This window comes from Cryptomeria japonica, chromosome 3 (genome assembly GCF_030272615.1).
Source record: "Cryptomeria japonica chromosome 3, Sugi_1.0, whole genome shotgun sequence".
Lineage (NCBI taxonomy): Eukaryota > Viridiplantae > Streptophyta > Pinopsida > Cupressales > Cupressaceae > Cryptomeria > Cryptomeria japonica.
Window position 1 is genome coordinate 328,619,784 of NC_081407.1, and position 21,234 is coordinate 328,641,017.

At 34.6% G+C, this 21,234-nt stretch overlaps 1 protein-coding gene across 5 annotated transcripts in view; it reads right to left on the reverse strand.

Moving 5' to 3' along the window:
- LOC131038371 (sulfite oxidase) overlaps nucleotides 1–21,234 on the reverse strand; it is a 158,921-nt gene that overhangs the window by 80,885 nt on the left and 56,802 nt on the right. For 2 of the 5 annotated variants that reach the window (XM_057970786.2, XM_057970785.2), the window contains exons 2-5: nucleotides 5,283–5,398; nucleotides 5,108–5,170; nucleotides 4,983–5,019; nucleotides 4,747–4,828 (exon numbers count right to left, since the gene is read on the reverse strand). In XM_057970786.2, coding sequence (XP_057826769.2) covers nucleotides 4,747–4,828; nucleotides 4,983–5,019; nucleotides 5,108–5,170; nucleotides 5,283–5,398 — 298 coding nt within the window. The other 3 variants (XM_057970788.2, XM_057970789.2, XM_057970790.2) reach the window with 3 other exon arrangements.

A 21,234-nucleotide genomic window follows, 5' to 3' on the forward strand; every position in this document is an offset into this window, starting at 1 on the left:
GGATTCCCCAAGAAGGTGAGCAAATGACTTCGGTGTGGGGAGTGGTCAAACACATACTTATACATGATATAGATAAGCCCCTGGTGGAACTGCAGGTTAGCCCCATTAGCAATACTAGCAGAGAGCGAAGTAAAGAGAAAGTAGGGCAGATTAATTCTATCACCATGTCTAATGTGGTTCAATATAGGGAAAAGATAACCATGCATAGAAATATAGAGGAAATATTTCATAACAAAATAACTCACAATGGCATAGGGCTTAGGAAGGACAGAGCAACCATACCCGTTATGAACCACCATCGGCTTCTCTCCTTTTTCAAAAAATTTCTTCATGTAATGCTTATAATCTCTTGAGATTTTTTTCTCGACTTTCTTGCCTTCATTCTTCAGCCCAGTGATCTCCGCAATAAGCTTTGGCTCTATTGCGTCCTTTCATGGCTAAGAAGAAAGAAGTCATACCCATCCTGTGAAAGAGGTCCCACACCTCTTCATTTTTTTGGAGTCTCTGCAATTCATAGGGTCCGTCCTCTTCAAAGGGCCCCCCATTTCCAGAAACTTCGGCACAATCTTATGGTAAGAAGTCTAAGAGCGACACAAAAAAAGACTGCTGCTAGTAATTCTAACCCCACCAGATAGGAAACATTTGCCAAAAAGGCTATCTTTAAAATAATTGTCACCATTGTCACTACAGATGAAAGGACACTTTGCATCATGGGTAACCTTGCCAATAAATGATATTAAACCGCCGCCTTTCCCTCGAATCATTTCCTCATCTTTAGAAGTTAAGGCAAAGTGGAGGAGAAAAAGCTCCGTACTTCTGACAGTGCAAAATGAATTAATATCATTCGTGTTTCCATTTATCCTAATAGACATCCAGCATGACCCACACAAAGCCCACCCAGTTAGTGACCTAGTCATCATCCAGGTCATCCTCCAGATTTGAATTTTGAAATGAAAAAGGTTGGCGCCCATTTTAAAACACTTCTGAGGAGGGAAAAACAACCACAGTAAACTCTTAACTACCCACCCAAATAATAAGCTGTCTCATTCATATAAGACTTAGTACTTTCCTTTGCGAGGATATTTTTAAGCCCGATAAGGCTCTGCATATAGTTAAAAAAGATCCAGTCCTTGTGCATTAAACCTTGATTAGCCATTTCATTTGCCGCCCTGCTCCCTTTTCTAAAATTATGTTGGACTTTAATCCTGTGAAAAAGGCCTCTTTCACTTTGTTGTCATAGACATTGAACTTCTTATTCTGATGGTATTCCTTCTTTTACTTCTCTCTCTAGTTGTGTTCACTGTGGATATGAATAATTTAAACAGCAAGGTTTGGCTGTGAGGAGGAGGACCCCACAATATATTGTTCAAAATTGGGAGTATTGTTGGAAGAGCAACGGAGTTGAATTATTTCCACATGCATTACAGGATATGTCATCGATTGGTATGATTAGTTCAATCCACAAAACAAAAAACGTGGCAAGGTGATATCAGCATTTGACAAACAATTCAAAAGGTCACACACGAAGGCCCAAATTTATAACTAGTTGGCTACTTGAAGCAAGAGAAGGGCGAATCCATTAAGGAATGTACAAGGAGAGTCTTCAATCTGATTCAGAAGATAGAAAAATTATTTGGAGGTGAATAAAAGCATTAGCGCTTTATGAATGGACTCAAAACAGCTTCAAGGAGAGCTAAGTATAGGACCGACAGCAACCTGTCACTATACTTAAGCTAGAATGTTGGATGTTTGATAACAAAACTACCTACAGGCAAAAGCAATATTAGAGGATGATAACAAAGACACTTGATGATTAAAGATGATGGCCAATATGTTTACCAAGTCATGCAGAGACAAGAAAGCAAAATAGAAAAAATTTACTTCAAAGGGAGAATGAAGGAAATTAAGAAGAAGAATGCCCTGTAAAACTCTGCACAAAACTCGACAAAAAAATTACAGATGATACAAAGCAGTGTGCATTCAATTTGAAGATCAAGACAAAAGAAGAAAAACACGCACTGCCTATAATATCACAACAATAGAAACCAAACATCCCCAATTTATAGAGATAAGAAAGCATTATAACCACCCCTCATTTTTTTTTAATAGTGTTTGTTTTGCAAGTTTGTTTTCCAATGAAGTAGTTTGTTGTTTGTTTGCTTCAGGTTGTAATCATGATAAGAAACAAGCATATAACAAGGTACTTTGCAACAGAGCATAGAATAACAAGAGCAGATTACAACTAGTCTTTAATCAAACTTCATAGAGCATTGTCAAAACATTTAAAATCAGATGTCTATGAGCAGAATTCTGAAAAACAGACTTAAAATTTAATTTGCAGACCTGATATAAGCCAAATAAATGCAATTTTCAGACCTCCAGGTGAGCAGCAAACACATTCAAACTCCTCAAAAATGGCTTAGTGCTAGTAACCTAAGTCACAGAATACGGCGATTTTCATGGATGAGGTTCGAATTTAATCGAATTTCAAACTTTTATAAAAAAATCATTCAAATTCGGCCATAAAAAAATTCTGCTAAAAGGTGGGCAGACAGCAGAATAACTTTTACAAAAACTACAAATGTGAAATAAAGTAATTGAATACAATGACACTTTTTTATATAAAAGAAATGGCAAGTTCCTAGAATAAGAGAGTGGTTTCCTGCACGCTAAGATTCAATGCAACATGGTCCCCGGCTGTGGCTATATAAAGGCCAGACAGAAAATGATAACTTGCAAACCGACATTGAACTATCACCTAGTAAAAAAATTCTTAGAGAAATGCAGGTGTCAAGTGCACTTCCTTCTGCAGGTTCAAAAGGGATTCCGTTGTACATTGTATTAGGCATATCATGTATGATCATTAGCATTACTGAAATTCCTATGTTTCTTATGGTTTATATTTTATAAATGTGCCATTTTTTTATAATGACTTCAAATCTATTTAGCAATGTTAAGCTATTTTGATAATTTATTAGAAGTATACATATATTTAAAAATAAACAAAACTATATAAGGCGAATTTTATCCGAATTTTTTTTTTTCGAATTTTTCCCTCGTCGAATTTCATGACTGTCGAATTCGAATTCAAACCTTGTGACTTAGCTAGTAACAATCAACTCCCAAAACTACTCTTGTCATTAATAAGTCAAATTGAAAAGAAAGGGTGCCTCCAATAGAAGATTGCAGACCAACAATAAGTGTAGATTGAAACTAAGTCAGAAAACCAAGGGCAGTGAGAAAGGTACAGCCTCCTAGAAGGGGCGATTTGACCTCTAAATTCAATGCTTCGCCAAACAACCCAATGATGAATAGTCAAAAAGGGTCACCTAGCTAAGAAGATCACTCAGAAATAATACCCAGATTGATAGCAGCCAACCTCCCGAAGATATGAGCAGAAATGTGATAACCAGTACCTCTGAAAATAGACTTCAAAACTCAGAAATTTCACTCCAGCACTCTGAAAATGCTGTTAAACTTCTCCAAACTTAATCCACACACCAAAATAGCACACACCACACCAAATTCATTAACTCACATCAAAAAATGAACATATCTTCATTTTATTCAACCCAACAATCATCCAACAAGCCAAAATCACTGAAAAATTGAACACTAACCAGTTAGGGTGGATCTTTCACCATTGAAACCAGCTATCTAGCAAAGAGATTTCATCCTCCAATCAGCAAAGATGAACTTTGGAAGCATTCCAACTGTACAATCTTAAGTTGTCAAAAAAACAAACACACCAAATGAATGCTGCCTAAGGTGTTAAAAGCATGCATACCAAACAAGAGCTCAAATGAGAATATAAATGGACGGAGAAGAATTAGATCAATATTTCCTTCGATTTGAATTATTTTCCTTCCAAAGCCGTTTTTAAAAGCATCATGAGCTCTCAAATAAAACATTTAACTTTATTTCTCCAATCTTTCCTCTGACTGCCCATAAGTGGTCACAAAACTATGCACGATGTGTGATCCACAAACCAACAGGATGAAGCATATCCTATGATTAATTATAAAAAAATGAAACTTGATATCCTAGTAGGAATGCAAGATCCACGCACACAATGGAGGATGTCAATAAACAATCAAACGACATAGACTGGGTCAAATCAGTGAGACAACAAGCTTCCCTGTCATAACAGTTAATAGGAGTAAATTATTAATCAAGTATTGAAGCCATGGTGTTACTTCAATTGTTGTTAGAATTCTTTTCAGAATTGACACACATTTTAAGGATCCTAACAAAGAAATGGATATACAAGTCCTTGGGAAACATGGTATTCCAATAATGACAATAGAAATTAAGGACCTCATACTTCCAAATATCTCATTGATCGTAGATCACAAGTATACAAACACTCTAGAAAGATTTCAATTCCGTTACAGAAACTCCTTTAACACCATCAACAATCAAAATAATCACGTAAGAATTAATCAAATATGTACTTTTCTAGTTCAAGAAAATACAACCGCAGAGAGGTCTGTGCTAATAGGTTTCATGGTGATGAAATTGAATGGTGTCCTAGCCTAGTATGGTCCTATATTGGAAGACATTGGCTAGAGCAAGTGGAAGCTATATTTAAATTACTCTATATCAATAACATGAGCCAAACAAGGGTATGAACAGTTAATAGATAAAGAACAAACAAGTATATCGTTCTATGCAAGTAATCCCAATAATTCAGAAGCAAATTTGTACTGAACACATTTTCATTGAAAAGCCAAAGCAACAACACACCATTTCCAACTGCACCTACATCCCATCCGACACCCTTCACTAGCTTGGTCTTGCTCATGGGTGTCCTTCGATTGCCTGCACACTACAAAATTGCAAAGATAAAAATTAGAATTTAAACTCTCAAAATTTGTTAAACCGTGAAAATACACTATCTGAATAGTCTTAGTTGCTTGGATATGAATACACATTAAGAGCTATAGCCTTGTTAAGATTCCTTGAATTCTTTTACAGCAAACCTGCAACGTGGCTGTGACTGTGTATTTGGGAAGCAACCTGCATGTGCAAAATATTCTGAATTTGTTTTTCTGATAAACTGAAAGTAAACTCTTAAACATTATGGACTCATTTTATAATTTATCACCTTATGTCATCCATAGATAGCAGTAACGGCTTTGGCACTAATCCATCAACGGTGACACGATACCTGTTAAATTTAACAATTGATAAGTTGCAACTCTAATCGTTCTTCACAAGTAAAGCTTCATAATTAATATATTTTTCTTCACAGTTTCAACTGTGATTTTCTTGATAAACACCTTTGAGGATCATCCAGTATTGGTATGGGTCCATGATTACGCTTGAAAAACATGTCCACAGGTGTCACATAAGATTCAACTAAGGCAGCTCTTGGAGTTTCCGCATTGAAAGGATCCTGCATGCAAAAAGAAAAATCAGATTTTTAGAACTATTAAAACCTAATAATCTACTTGCACATAGTTCTATTTATATTTGAACAACAAAATAAAACATGTCACTAAATCATATCATTCAGTCAGTTGGGTACTACTCTTTTGAATTAGAAAGACATGTGACATTGTTAACCACGCAAAAGAATTATCATATGATCGAAAAAGTTTTACGTGCCTAAGTTCAAACTGACCAGCTGAATTGGTTGTTTTTGTGCTTAATTGTTACTAATAGCCGCTTGCTATTAACTGTAATTCATCTCCACAAATATATATATATATATATTATTCCACTAATAGCAATGCTTCTCCATCTTAACTAGGATGTGTTATGATGTTTACTTATACATGTTTGGATAATAATCTTATATTTCATGTTTATTCATATCTTTTATCATTATATGTATGTCTTATGATGGCGTGCATTGGTTCTATATTGTTTTATTCTTTAGTGATCATACCTTTAGTTCATCCATGTTGATTGTGTATGATGTTATTTCTTTTAACAATACTTCATCCTCCATGATGTTTTATATTTGATACATTGTTTGTCATGATAATCTATTTATATATTCTTTTATCCTACTATTCATATAGATTATGTATCTTCATGTCTCATCTTTCACAATGAGTTATCCTCCTATATATATGCTTACTTTTCTTGCCTTAAACTTTCAATGGAGCTATCCTACAATTGATCATACACATTAGAAAACTGACTTTTCCATCCAATAAACCATTTCTACCATCTCCTCCTAAGTTGATAGAAAATAATTAGAAAACATTAGAAAACTGACTTTTCCATCCAATAAACCATTTCTACCATCTCCTCCTAAGTTGATAAAAAATAATTATAAGAGATACAAATTAGTTATTCACATAAAAATTATCCTAACTTTTTGGGGATTTTACATATTGAAAGATATGTAAAGATGTACATTGAAGTGTTCTTTAGCTAAGATCTTCATTTTATTTAATGTTACTTCAGGAAAGAAATTCAACTCTAAGATTTCATTTGTGTCTTATGAATTTCCTTCTCATGTTATTCAATAACATTGACCATTATATATTGTAGTAATCTATGAGGACATTTAGATCAAACAAGCTTTAGTTGATAATGGATCTAGTTTAAATATTTGTAGTAAAGAATCTTCAATTATGATCAAAGTTAATTCTAGTAATTTATTAAAATTGAAGTCATTATGAAGGGATTATGATGTAGGTTGTGGGTCTCTTGGTTCTGTTAATTTTCTCATTAACCTAGAACCTCTTACACCTCAGACTATATTCCATGTGATGGTAAGTTCTTTATATTATTTTGGACCATCTTTAGATTCATGTTATGAGTTTTGTACCTTGTACTATTCACAGGATTTGAAGCTTATTCCTAGTAATAGAACATGTTTGGTAATAGTAGACGATAATACATATCAATATTATAAAGTGATTGAGAAAATAAATATTTTGGCTCTTCCTAACTAGTTGATTATACATACACATATGACAATTATAAGGATCATTGAGGTTATCTCGATTTTAAATCTTCAAGTGTTAAGAAAAATAAAATGATTGATAAGGATTACTTAATTTGTCATTTATATATAGATACTAATATATACAAATTGATCTAAGTCCAATTTCATGTAATCTATACTCTTGTGGGTCAACTCAACATCATCACATATCGTGCCATAATATTCCCATCCATGCATACCTTGTGTTAAGATGCATTGCACCTGAATTAGTACTTAGGTAGAATGGATTTGTGCATATCTACATAGGTATTGATTGGTTAATTCTACAAAATTCAAAGAAATAGAACCATAAATGCATTCTTCAATCCCTCCATACAATTTCATTTTACCATTATATGCATCAATTTTGATAATAAATTTACCAAACTCTTGCAACACATATCTACATTATGTGCAACCTATTGATGATTGAAGTTGTAGTCATCAAATCCCTAAGGTTGGATAGTCTCCCAAGCACCAAGCATGTCAAACCTAGGAAGAATACCACGTTGAATGTATATCTAGGTCGAGCAATTGAGAACTAATTATTGAAGTGGGTAAGACCTCCTTCACTTTTGGTTCTATAAGATTAAGGGGAATTTTCCTAAGGTGTTGAGATGTATCATATTACTAGCACTGGATAATTACCTTGCCACAAATCACAACCATTACACAATATACCCATATTTTAGAACTATTACGAAATACCTATGTGTTGCCCTAAATATTACAAGGTTACACCTTTATAAATTAAAAAAGGGCTTAGCAATTGTATAGTGTAAAATATGGATATATAAACCCATCTTTTTGTCATGCACTTATAAATGTAAGTTGGGAAGAAAACTACAATTGAAAATAATTATAATACTTACAATGTCTTAACATGTGCTGAGGTGATGGAAGAGAGAAAAAATACAAATTGGTGCATGTATCTATCTAGACGTAAAGTATGGAATTTATACAAAGTATGTGATAATTGAAATTAAATGAGATAACTATTCAAGATATAACTAAAGAATGTATCCATTCAAAATTTCAAATGCACACACAAACTAGGTTCTATACGTGCAAGTGAATAAATCTCTAAAATTGCAAAAGTTTATGAGAGTCTACTTAATGTTCTAGAAATAACATAAATATTTATTTATTCATCTTAAGAAGGTATATTACAAAATATTTTTAATGATTTTATGACCTTCGAGTTGATTGATTAATCAAGTGCTTAATAAGAAATACACAAAAGACTCATAGAGACATTCAAACAATGTCAAATTTGTTGGTTACACTCATTCTTCAAGGTTAGAACTAGATTCTATTATAGAATTTGTACAAGCCCACATTAATACAATCATGAAAATATAATACCTAGAACTAGTAATTAAAACCCTAAGGTTTTCCATGATATCCTTCTCTTATTGGTTCAATAATTGCTCATTTTCTATTTTTTCATCAATCCAAAATTAGGACTCTTTCATCCTTAATAGTCCTAAGGAAAATAACATACTAATTTGTATTAACTAAATTATATTGATTGGTACATTGTAGAAAATACCCATACCACTTAGGTGTCATGTTCCCTTATTCATGCCTAAAATTGCACTCCAAACATCTGTAAAAATTCTTGCAAGCATGGAGAAATATTCTTCTAGGACAAACAATCATCTTATGTAGATCGTCTTCATTCATTTCTATTAAGGCTATGAGATATAAGAAATTTCTAGTAGACATGAGGGGTCTTTTACCATACTCATGGTGATTGAAGGGAAAGTTGCATAAAAGGGTACTTGTGATATTTAAAACATTTTGGCACCCTTCTCTGCATTCAAAATCCATTGTATTTTCTTTATTTGTTTATTGGAGATTTGGCCTTTGTGTGAACTACATATGTTGCATTTTTGCATAGTTCATAACTTGCAAACTATAAAACTTTCAAAATTCACTTCCTTTTCTTCTTTATTTTTCTTATTTCTCATTATTTCTTCATAATTTCACAAAGTTAGTGAAATTGTAAACTTTCTGAGATCATGAACCAAATGAACCTTTAAACCTTTTTATCTACTTTCCATGTTTACTTTTCCACACCTTTTGTGACATCTTGAACCTCATTAAAATTTTGTAAAGTTCATAAACTTGCAAACCTTGCAACTTTTCATCCTTCCCTTGTTGCATTTTTGCAAGGTTTATGAACCATTGAGATTTGAGACTTCTTTAACCCAACTTAGTCAAAACACTTAGGAACCCCCCAAACTTAGAACCAATGAGCTTTGAGACTTCTTAAACCCAACTCAGTCAAAACACTTAGGAACTCCCCAAACTTGGAACATTTTTAATTATTAAGAGCTTGATATTAGGAATGTGGGGGAATAACAATATTCAAGAAAAATTTGACTAAGGGGATTTCTATTTAGGTGTTTCTTATATATAATATTTTCAATGAAAAATAAAGCAATTGCAACAAGGTAGAAATTTATTCAAATTTTTGTAATGTTTAAGGCTTGAAAGTTCAAGTTCCAACACAATGCACATGGGTGCACATGTATTTTCTCAACATAGCTAGTTTGGCACCATGCATGTCAAAAACATGGCCACACCCAAGACCACATAACTTAGCCAGCCAACTAGCACCATTCACCTAATTAATACCTAGCACCACTCCATACTAGAATACTAATATAGAAATCTAAAAATGACTAATGCATTTTTATCTTGTCATGACATCATCTTCTCATTAATTATTCTAGTCATATTAATTAAATATTTATAATTATTTAATTAAGCTAACATTCCTTTATTAATTAAATAATTTTATAACTAGTATACTTATATTCTAAAAAATATATACGTAAAATAATACCGAGAGATATCACATAATTGTCTTGCATATTTATTAGTTGTCAAGAAGGACATGGAGCTAATGATGTTGCACTCTTTCACTCTCATTAAAGATGTAACAGTTTCATATACTTAGAGACAAGTGGCAATGGTTCTATTTTATTTAGAGTTATAAAATAATACTTACAGAGTAACTAAAACATGCATGCATTTACCTGTCATGTACACATCAAATTTATTCAAAATCAATATTTTGTTTACAGATATTTGTATGTCATTGTAGATGCCTCTCGGCATAATTATTTAATTTATTTTTTTTATCAGTAATTATTTAATTAATTTATTATCCTTTTACAATAATCATATTATTTTCAAAAAATATTTAATTAGCTAACACTTCCATTCAAAATTAAATAAATTTAAATAATTTATTTAATTTTCCCACCTCAAATATATAAAATTAGTATTTTATTTATTTCTTCTATGCAAATACACTCTCTTTATCTTTCCACTTCATCAATCCATGTGCATTATGGGTCCTACCCTCTCTCAATTTTTTTCATCCATTGATCTTTCTAGTTAATCTCTACCATGTTGATCAAATCTTAAATTAAGGCATATAAATAAGACCTTCATTACTTTTTTCCTAGCTAGCATTCTTACAGGAGCACAATCTTTGAGCATACATCATTATCATTATCAAGCTAGCCTTATCACTATCAAGCATCAAGCCTTCATACTAACATGATGATATCAAAGTTATGCTACAAAATCTAAGAGTAAATATACATCAAGCATTCAATAAACTATCAAGAAACAATGGAACTCCTCAAGGTCTTTGTATTGGTATTATTGGTTATCATTTGATTTATGCATATATCGTATGCTTCATATTATAATTATGTGAATGTGGGTTTTGGATATTACATTGCATTGTGTCCATCTTATTTAGATTCATATTGCCATACCTTCACAAATATAACTACAGCCATATGGATTTGATAGTTGTTGCATGCACATCTACATGTACAATACACCATACATGCTTGACATCAATCAACCTTATATTTGTAAGCGTAATTGATGAACATTGTATTTAAATATGTGTAAAAGTACAAACTTGTGTCACATTTTTATAAGGGAAATGCCCAACACAACAAAAATTGTTTAACTTCAACCACATAATATGGAATTTCTATGTTGAATTTAAAAATGATGTAAACTAATAAAATGTAGAAATATTCACAAAGTTTGTCGATATTTTTTATATATATTTAAAGGCTGATTTTTATTGCTAAAAATTTCAGAAAAATGGCAAGTCAAATTAGCATCACCAAAAAAAATTAAATCAAACTTATTTTTCCCTAATATCTATTTTTTTTTTTTACATCAATATGTAGTGCATGGAAATAAAATTAATTTTCGACGTATGTTTTATTTGTAATAATGTTTTAAAGTCAAACATACCCAAATTTGATTGTTTTCATCTAGTGTCAATTTGTGTCTAATATGTTATCATTATCCAAAAAACAATTCTACACTTTTGGAGAAGATTCCATCCTCTAATGCATCATATATTTTTCAAAATATTTAAATATAGTTAAATATTTTTCTATTAATTTTTATTTATTTTTGTAAGTCACAGCTGAAGCAGTATTTTTAACTTTTCCCTAGAGCTAAGAACCAATCAAGTAGACTCAAACCCAAGACCTCCCATGTAGGAGGCTCGCAGCTAATCGCTACGTTTTGGGATCATCCCCTATTTTTCTATTAATTTTTTATTGGCCTCATTTTTTATTTTAATAACTTGTAATTATTTAGAAATAAAATATTAAAATTAACAAAAATAACAAAAAAATACATATTTGGAATCTTGACTTTGAGCTCTAGATAAGGGTATTTTTAATTTTTTTGAAAAGAACTCATTTTGAATGGAGAAAACTATAGTGGAAATGAAATTTTTTAGAGAATTTAGAAAAATGATGAGGTGGATGCCACCTAAGCAACCACATTGATAATTTTGGGTGAAACTATTGTAGGCCAAACTATTTCGATTGAAATCTTAAAGGAAAAATTTGCACCAACCCAAATTTTACAATGAGAAAAATAAAAAATTGGGTTTTGGTCAAAACCAGCCCAATACCTTGTGGGCCATATTCAGATAATGTGGTCTCAGCCAAAATTGTTTTGACTGAAACTTTTCTAGCCAAAAATATTTTGATAGAAACATTTTAGTTGGTCTTAAATGCGACACATGTTTGTGACTTTACACATACATATATCCATCTATAGTATATGTAGAGGGAGCCTAAAGGACTATCATGTAGACATCATTCACATGGGCCCATGCTTGTACAACCTTGCAAAACACCCATTTTCATGGGTTGTACCTCTCTAGGAATCTTTAGAAAATCTAGTGTATGCATTTATCTTCCTAATCATTAGAACCTACTTTATTTCCACCACCTCTATAATATTATATATTTACACCATGAATGCATAAAGGACGACATGTTTGCCATGTTATTTTCACGACATAGATCATACCTCTATAGGCTTCTTCTATTTAAAGCTTACACATTTAAATGTATAATGGGCATAAATCTATTTCCACTAGCATTATCCCATAATCCTTTTCTACTTAAAAAGTTGTCCTCTAATTCTCAAACAAAAAAATTAGATGCTTGGTATCAAAGCCTAGAGGCTCAATCTCATGCTTCCTGTTATGAAACACATTTTTTAGGTTCTTAGCATCATAGTTCTCTATGTTTCTTCATGCCACTATATAGAAGAAGAAAGTGCATTGTGAACCTCGTGCATAGATATGGTTCTTTTCTAGCCAACCTAGATGAAAATAGTTATTCGTTAACCTCTCTAAATGAAGATACACTTACACAATATGACTCAATCTTACTACCAATGGTGTTAATAGCTTTCATATGCTTAAATGTCTTAAGGTTTTAATTTTAACATCCTCTTGATATAAATCACCTACAACATGACACTTCACTACCATTCTATGACTCCCTCCCCTAAGGGAACCATTTATTGTTCTTTTTGAAAGGAATTCCAACACTATTTAATAGTGATCTATGCATTGAATCAATCATCAACAATATCTCACACAAAATTATTTTGTAGGTCTCATTATTTGCTAGTCAATAATTCATGCATAGTCATCCAACACATGTACTTTCCAACTACAATGCAAGCAACCCAACAAAGCACACTTATTTGGACTACATGGTCCCACCACAAAGACAACCATTAAGTAGTCATAAAACAAGATTATGTAGGTATCAACTACATTATAATCAAATAACTAAACAAGCATCATATAATTAAGTGCATATATTTTTAGTTGTAAATCCTCTATTATTATCTCTACATTAGTTCTTTCAACATCCACACAATTTTAAAAATATCATTAGCATCTCAACATGTTGACTTGTGCAAATCATAATCTTTGACTATTCCTAGGTTCAACATCCTCTTTTATCAATACTTTTATAAATTCACACACTTGCATGTCAGCCTATGGAATTAAAATGAAAAAGGATAATATTTAAAGCTTTAGACACATATTAATGGTGCAGGAGCACCTAATTTTGAGCTAGTTTTGAGTCCAGTTTCTACATTTTGGTGTGTTTGTTCATAGTTTTTTTTGGAGTGGTGAATAAGAGTCTTTTTTTAGGTCTTAATATTTTTTGGTAGTGATTTGGTAGGTTGAATGTCCTTAGGATAGTGCATTTGCTCAATTTTGGCTTGTAAGCCCTTGTAAGCCTAATATGGCAAAATCTTGCATTTTGATGAAAAATGCCTTGAATAGATTTGTTTGGCATTAGAAAATGTAAATGTACTGGTTTTTAGTCATCTTAGATGGTTTGAAGGAGAGAATCAAGCATGTAAGGAAAAAATGCACTTTTTGGCAAAAGTTATCAAAGTTGCTTGATAACTTTTTGCAACATTGAGCAACTTTTTGCATTTTTGTGCAAAGGGTTGGTTAGGGAACCAATGGAGAGTTAGTTGGGCCAAAAATTGCATATAAAATCTTTGATAATCAATGTAATGAGGTTGTTCAATGCCTGGATTAGATTGGAATACATTTTAAGACCAATTTTGAAGTTTTACACTGCATTTTGTCAAGAATTAGAGCAGCAATCCGTACTTAATGGATTGATTGCATTGTTGTACCTTGATTATTGTTTTTTTAATGTTCTTGTAGTGCTCAGGAAGCAATTTGATTAGTTTATTTTCAGGTTTGAATTGAGTTTCTCATTTTGTAAGCTCTTGGCCTGAGTAAGGGTTTGAGAGGCCCAGACATGGTTCCTGCTTGAAGTCCTTTGAGTTCTTCTCAATAACCCTTGGGACTCAAGCCATGGAAACTTTGTACAGTGTATATATATTTTATTTTCCTTTTGAGGTCATTGAAAGGCCAATGAGCGTCATTTCCTAGGCAAGCTCAGTCATAGCCCGGTTAGGAAATGAATGAGATTATGCAAGTGTTTGCAAGAAAGAGTAGGGTTGGAGTTGCAAAGTGTTTGTGATAAATAAGTGATGTCTGGAAGAACATATGTGTGAATTTGGAGGTGTGGCAGATCAAGGAAGACACCTAAACCTTGGAAAAAGACCAAAACAAGCCCAAAACCACCTAAAACAAACATTTCTCGGGTTCCGTACCTGTACGGTCAAACTTAGATTCCTAAATTCAGAAGTTGGAAAGTACTTCCAAAAGGGTATCCTGATCAACAAAGATTTTGTGTGAGTCTTTGGAGAAGTTGGGAGAAAATTCACAAAAACCAGTTTGGTAGGGCTAATTGGGGCTCTAGGGCTACTAGGCCTAGAAAGTAGGAAAAGGAAGGAGCGATGGGGAAAAGAATGAAACCTTCAATCAAAACCAATTGATTGTCTTAGTAAAACATCACCAACACCTGCTACAACCCCTGCAAGAACTTGTGAGGATTTTTAGAGTATAAGGTTGGATTTACCCTGGTGAATCTCAACCATGCTTGACCAATCAAGGAGCACATCTGGATTGGGAGCACTCCTAGGGAGCTTAATTGTCCAAAGTGTTTTGAAGACAATATGAACAAAGAATGAAGCCCGCTAGGACAACATCCAATTGCCCTTAGACAAGTGGTAAGCTCTCTTTGAGTAACCTCCCCATCATAGTGGTATCAGAGCAACCAAGATTTGGAAAGAAGCTAGCATATGACAGACACTGAATGAGTAGGAGAGAATAGTTTAAGGATGGTGACCAATGTAGAGTTAGAAAAGAAGGTAGAAGACCAAGAAGAAGAAAATAGGCTCCTCAGATAAATATTATTACAACTAGAGAGTAAACTACATGCAGTTGAAGATAAAACTGAGAAAGTGATAATCAAGGTCAATGAAGGGAAGGGAAAAGAAGTTGTAGAAGAGGATAAGACTCCTAAACCAGACCCTATTCTACTTGAAGAACCTTTCCTTAAAGCAATTAAAGCCTTAGGAGGAAAATCCCTAGAAGGAGTGCCACTTTTTTGTGGGAAAATGGAGCCTAGGGTAGTCCTGGAATGGATAGAGGTGTTGGAGAATCACTTTGAATGTGATGGAATTGGTTAGGCACAAAAGGTGAAGGTGGCCAAGTCTAGATTGAGAGGGCAGCATTGACTTGGTGGAAATTTATTCAAGAAGAGAGGCAAAAAGAGGGCAAGAACCCCATAGCTACTTGGAAGGGCATGTTAACCAAGGTGAAAGAGGCATACATCCATGAAGATTATGAAATCTAGTTGCACAAGAGAAGACAAAATTTGAGGCAAAAAGACTTGGATGTGAGCAGCTATATTGAGAAATTTCAGAAGTTGTGTCTAAGATCCAAGGTAGTGGAGGATGAGAACATCAAGGTAGCCAGATACTTAAATGGCTTGAGATGGAATATCCAAGAGGAATTAAGTTTGTTATGCCCCAACACCGTTCACAAGTGCTATCAGTTGGCACTAAGAGTGGAAGAAAAGAGAAACAAGAAACAAGAACAAAGCAACAGAGGCAGAGGTAGGGGAAGAGATGGCAGAGGTCAGAGATGTAGTTTTGGTGGAAGAAGCATAGACCAAAGATCCTAAGGGGAATCCAAGTTGATTGAGCAAAGTGGGGATTTCAATAGCAAGAGCAGCTATAGAGGAAGGGGATCTAGCAACTCTAGTAGAGGAAGGTCTAGTGGATTGGGAAGAGGGTCCTATTTTGCCACCATGAAGTGCTACAACTGCCATCAACTTGGACACCCGGCCTATAGATGCCCTGAGAAGTCTTCTTCATCCCAAGGAGGTGAGAGGAGAGTAAATTATGCTCAAGAGGATGCAGCAAACATGAAAGCATCAGAAGTATTCAGAGGTTGGAGAGAACCTCATGATAAGGAGAGTTTTGATTAAAGAACCGATTAAGGAGGAACCTAACCAAAGGAGATCCTTGTTTAGAATAAAATGTAAGATCATGGGAAAGGTATGTAGAGTGGTAGTGGATTCAGGATCCACAGACAACATAGTGTTAGAGGAAGTAGTGAGTAAGCTTAATTTGCTAAGAATCCCACATAGTGATCCCTATAGAGTTACATGGCTCAACAAGGGGCGGCATGTTCTTGTAAATGAACAAACTTGGGTTGAGTTCACCATTGGAGGTTACAAAGATGTGATTTTATGTGATATCTTACCCATGGATTCTTGCCACCTACTCCTAGGTAGGCCACGACATTTTGATAGAAAGGCAATACATCATGGAGAGAAGAATTCTTATACCTTCCAAAAGGATGGAACCACCTACAAAATCTAGTCCTTAGGAAACCAAGTAGAGGGAAGATCCAAAGGTCCTAATGTGTTGTTGGTTGGTGAGAAAGAGTTCATCAACACACTCAAGGAGGGAGAAGGAGTGGGGTTTTTGTTGTGAAGCCAAAAGAGGACAGCAAGGAGAAGAAGGTGAGCATTCCTAAAGAAGTGTAGTAGGTTCTAAATCAATTTGAGGACATCATTAGTGATGGAACACCAGCTACATTTCCTCCTCAACATGCCATAAGTCATCAAATAGACTTTATACCCGGAGCTTCTTTACCCAATAAGGCAGCTTATAAGATGACATCGGATCAAAACAAGTAGATAGCCAAGAAAATACAAGAACTCCTAGATAATGGTCTAATCAAAAAGAGCATCATCCCATGTGTAGTACCCACCATTTTGGCTCCAAAAAAAGGAGGTACTTGGAGACTTTGCACTGACTCTAGAGCTATAAACTGGATTACTATCAGATATAGATTTCCCATCCCAAGAATTGAAGACTTGATGGATTGTTTGGGAGGTGCTGAATACTTCACTAAGATAGATCTTAAGAGTGGTTACCACCAAATCAGAATGAAGGAGGGTGATGAATGGAAGATGGCCTTCAAGACTACAAAAGGACTCTATGAGTGGCTTGTTATGCTATTTGGACTCACAAATGCCCCTAGCACATTCATGAGGCTCATGAATTAAGTACTCAAGGACTACATTGGTAAATATGTTGTTGTTTACTTAGATGACATCTTAATTTTTAGCAAGTTTAAAGATGAGCATCTTAAGCATATAGAAAATGTCTTGAATAAACTTTGTGATGAACAATTAACCATCAATTTGGAGAAATGTGAGTTTATGAAACAGGAATTGGTGTATCTTGGATTTGTAGTCTCAAGAGGTGATTTGAAGATGGATACCTCTAAGGTGGAAGCCATAATCACTTGGCCTACACCTAGGACAGAAAGTGAAGTGAGAAGTTTCCATGGCTTGACTCCGTTTAATAGAAAGTTCATCAGAGGGTTCAGTGAAATATGTGCACCCATGCTTGAGACAATCAAGGGAGGTGTAAGAACCAAGTTTGTATGGACAAAGGAAGCACAAAGAGGTTTTGAACTCTTGAAGACAAAGGTGGCTACTCAGTCGGTACTTATCCTACCAAGCTTTGACAAACTTTTCACAATTGAATGTGATGCAAGCAACATAGCGGTTGGAGCAGTTTTGAGTCAAGACAATAGACCGGTTTCCTTCTTCAATGAGAAGCTCAATGATGCAAAGAAAAGCTATTACTCTTATGATTTGGAATTGTATGCACTTGTCCAATCACTTAGGAAGTGGAGGCATTATTTTTTACCTAAGGAATTTGTGGTTTACACTGATAACCAAGCTCTTAGCTTTCTTAATTCACAAGAAAAGTTGAACCATAGGCATATTAAATGGGTAGAGTATTTGCAGTCATATACCTTTACCATCAAGCACAAGAAAGGACAATGTAATAAAGTAGTTGATGCATTGAGTAGGAGGTTACTAACAGTGCAATAAGTGCATCTCAAAAGCATTGGATTGGATAGCTTCAAGAATTTGTATGAAGAAGATGAGGATTTTGCTGCTGCCTACAAGGTTTGCCAAGGATTTGGAAACCATTTCCATAGTGAGTATGCAGATTACACCTTGCAAGATGGTCTTTTATTCAAAGGAGGGCAGCTATGTGTGCCTAGAGGGTCTATGAGGGAAAACTTGATGCAAGAGAAGCATAATGGATGCTTGAGTGGACACTTTAGTTTGAACAAGACTTTGGAACTTGTCCAAAGATTCTACTTTTGGCCTAAGATGCAAAGAGATATTAGAAGATATGTGGACCAATGTTTGGTTTGTCAAAGAGCTAAGGGTACATCTTATATTGCTTCTCTTTATCAGCCTTTACTTATTCCCAACCAGCCATGGGAGTGTGTAAGTATGGACTATGTGGTTGGTTTGCCAAAAACCAAATTAGGTTTTGATAGCATTTATGTTGTGGTAGATAGGTTTAGTAAGATGGCTCACTTTATTCCATGCAAGGTCGCTCATGATGCCAGCCATATTTCTCACTTGTTGTTCAAAGAAGTTATTAGGATTCATGTTTTACCTATCAGTATTGTGTCAGATAGGGATGCAAAGTTTATTGGTCATTTTGGGAAGTCTTTGTGGCAAAGATTAGGCAATAATTTGTCTTTCAGTTTAGCCTATCATCCCCAAATGGATGGTCAAACTGAGGTGGTTAATACAAAACTTGGGAATCTACTTAGATGCCTAACAAAAGAGTATGGTCAAGCTTGGGATCAGATCATCCATCAAGATGAGTTTGCTTACAATGATAGTGTGAATAGATCCACCGGTAAAAGTCCTTTTGAAGTCATGTATGGCATTCATCCTAGAGGATTTTTGGAGTTTAGAGATGTGGGAAAGATGGGACAAAAGAGTGGGCATGCCTTGGACATGACCCAATCAATGCAAGAGGCTCATAAGTAGGTTAGGACAGCCCTATTGGACACTACTCAAAAGATCAAAGACAAGGTGGATGAAAAAAAGAAAGATATCCAATTTGTTGTTGGTGATATGGTGATGGTTCATTTGAAAAAAGAAAGACTTCAAAAAGGTGTCCCTAGTAAGCTTCAGATGAGAAGGATAGGTCCTTGCAAAGTTTTGGCCAAGTATGGCAACAATGCATACAAGGTAGACTTACCCGATGATATGGCTTTGTCACCAATCTTCAATGTAGCAGATTTGGTGTAGTACAAGGGCACACTTCCAGTAGAAGATAGTAGAGTTTCAAAATTCTCTCAAGCACTCTCAAACCTGCCCTTACCAGCTACACCCATTCCCCAAGCCGAGATGGTGTTAGATTCAAGAATATTGAAGAAAACAAGGCATACCACCTACATGGAGCACTTGGTCAAGTGGCATCATCTTCCAGCATCAGAGGCTACTTAGATACCTGAGGTAGAATTTTCTAAGCATGGAGTTCCCTTTTATTTTCTGCCTCAAGGAGTCACTTGACTTCTTTTCTTTGGGGGAGTATGGTGCAGGAGCACCTAATTTTGAGCTAGTTTTGAGTCTAGTTTCTACATTTTGGTGTGTTTGTTCATAGTTTTGTTTGGAGTGGTGAATAAGAGTCTTATTTTAGGTCTTAATATGTTTTGGTAGTTCTTTGGTAGGTTGAATTTCCTTAGGACAATGCATTTTCTCAATTTTGGCTTGTAAGCCCTTGTAAGCCTAAAATGGCAAAATCTTGCATTTTAATGAAAAATGCCTTGAATAGATTTGTTTTGAATTAGAACATGTCAATGTAATGATTTTTAGTTATCTTAGATGGTTTGAAGGAGAGAATCAAGCATGTAAGGCAAAAATGCACTTTTTGGCAAAAGTTGTCAAAGTTGCTTGACAACTTTTTGCAACGTTGAGCAACTTTTTGCATTTTTGTGCAAAGGGTTGGTTAGGGAACCGATGGAGAATTATTTAGGCCAAAAATTAAATATAAAATCTTTGAGAATAAATGTAATAAGGTTTTTCAACGCCTGGATTAGATTGGAATACATTTTAAGGCCAATTTTGAAGTTTTACATTGCATTTTGTCAAGAATTACAGCAGCAATCCGTACTTAATGGATTGATTGCATTGTTGTACCTTTCTCTTTTTTTTCATATTATTATAGTGCTCATTAAGCAATTTGATTATTTTATTTGTAGTTTTGAATTGAGTTTCTCATTTTGTAAGCTCTCGGACTGAGTAAGGGTCTGAGAGGCCTAGACATGATTCCTGCTTGAAGTCCTTTGATTTCTTCTCAATAACCCTTGGAAATAGATCCATGTAACCTTTGTATAGTGTATATAACTTTTATTTTCCTTTTGAGGTCATTGAAATGCCAATGAGCATCATTTCCTAGGCGAGCTCAGTCATAGCCCGGTTAGGAAATGAATGAGATTATGCAAGTGTTTGTAGGAAAGAGCAGGGTTGGAGTTGTAGAGTGTTTGGGATGAACAATTTATGTGTGGAAGAAAATATGTGTGAATTTGGAGGTGTGGCAGATCAAGGAAGACACCTAAACCTTGGAAAAAGACCAAAACAAGCCCAAAACCACCTAAAACAAGCATTTCTCGGGTTTTGTACCTGTACGGACATACTTAGATTCCTAAATTCAGAATTTGGAAAGTAATTCCAAAATGGTATCCTTATCAACAAATATTTTGTGTGAGTCTTTGGAGAAGTTGGTATAAAATTCACAAAAACTGGTTTGGTACGGCTAATTAGGGCTCTAGGGCTACTAGGCCTAGAAAGTAGGAAAAGGAAGGAGCGATGGGGAAAAGAATGAAACCCTCACTCAAAACCAACTAATTGTCTTATGAAAAAATCACCAACACCTTCTACAACCCCTGAAAGCACTTGCGAGGAGTTTTAGAGTATAAGGTTGGATTTACCCTGGTGAATCTCAACCATGCTTGAGCAATCAAGGAGCACATCTGGATTGGGAGCACTCCTAGGGAGCTTAGTTTACCAAAATGTTTTGAAGACAATATAAACAAATCATGAAGCCCACTAGGACAACATTTGACTTCCCTTAGATGAGTGTTAAGCTCTGTTTGAGTAACCTCCCCATCAATTAACCTTTGACTATTCCTAGGTTGAATA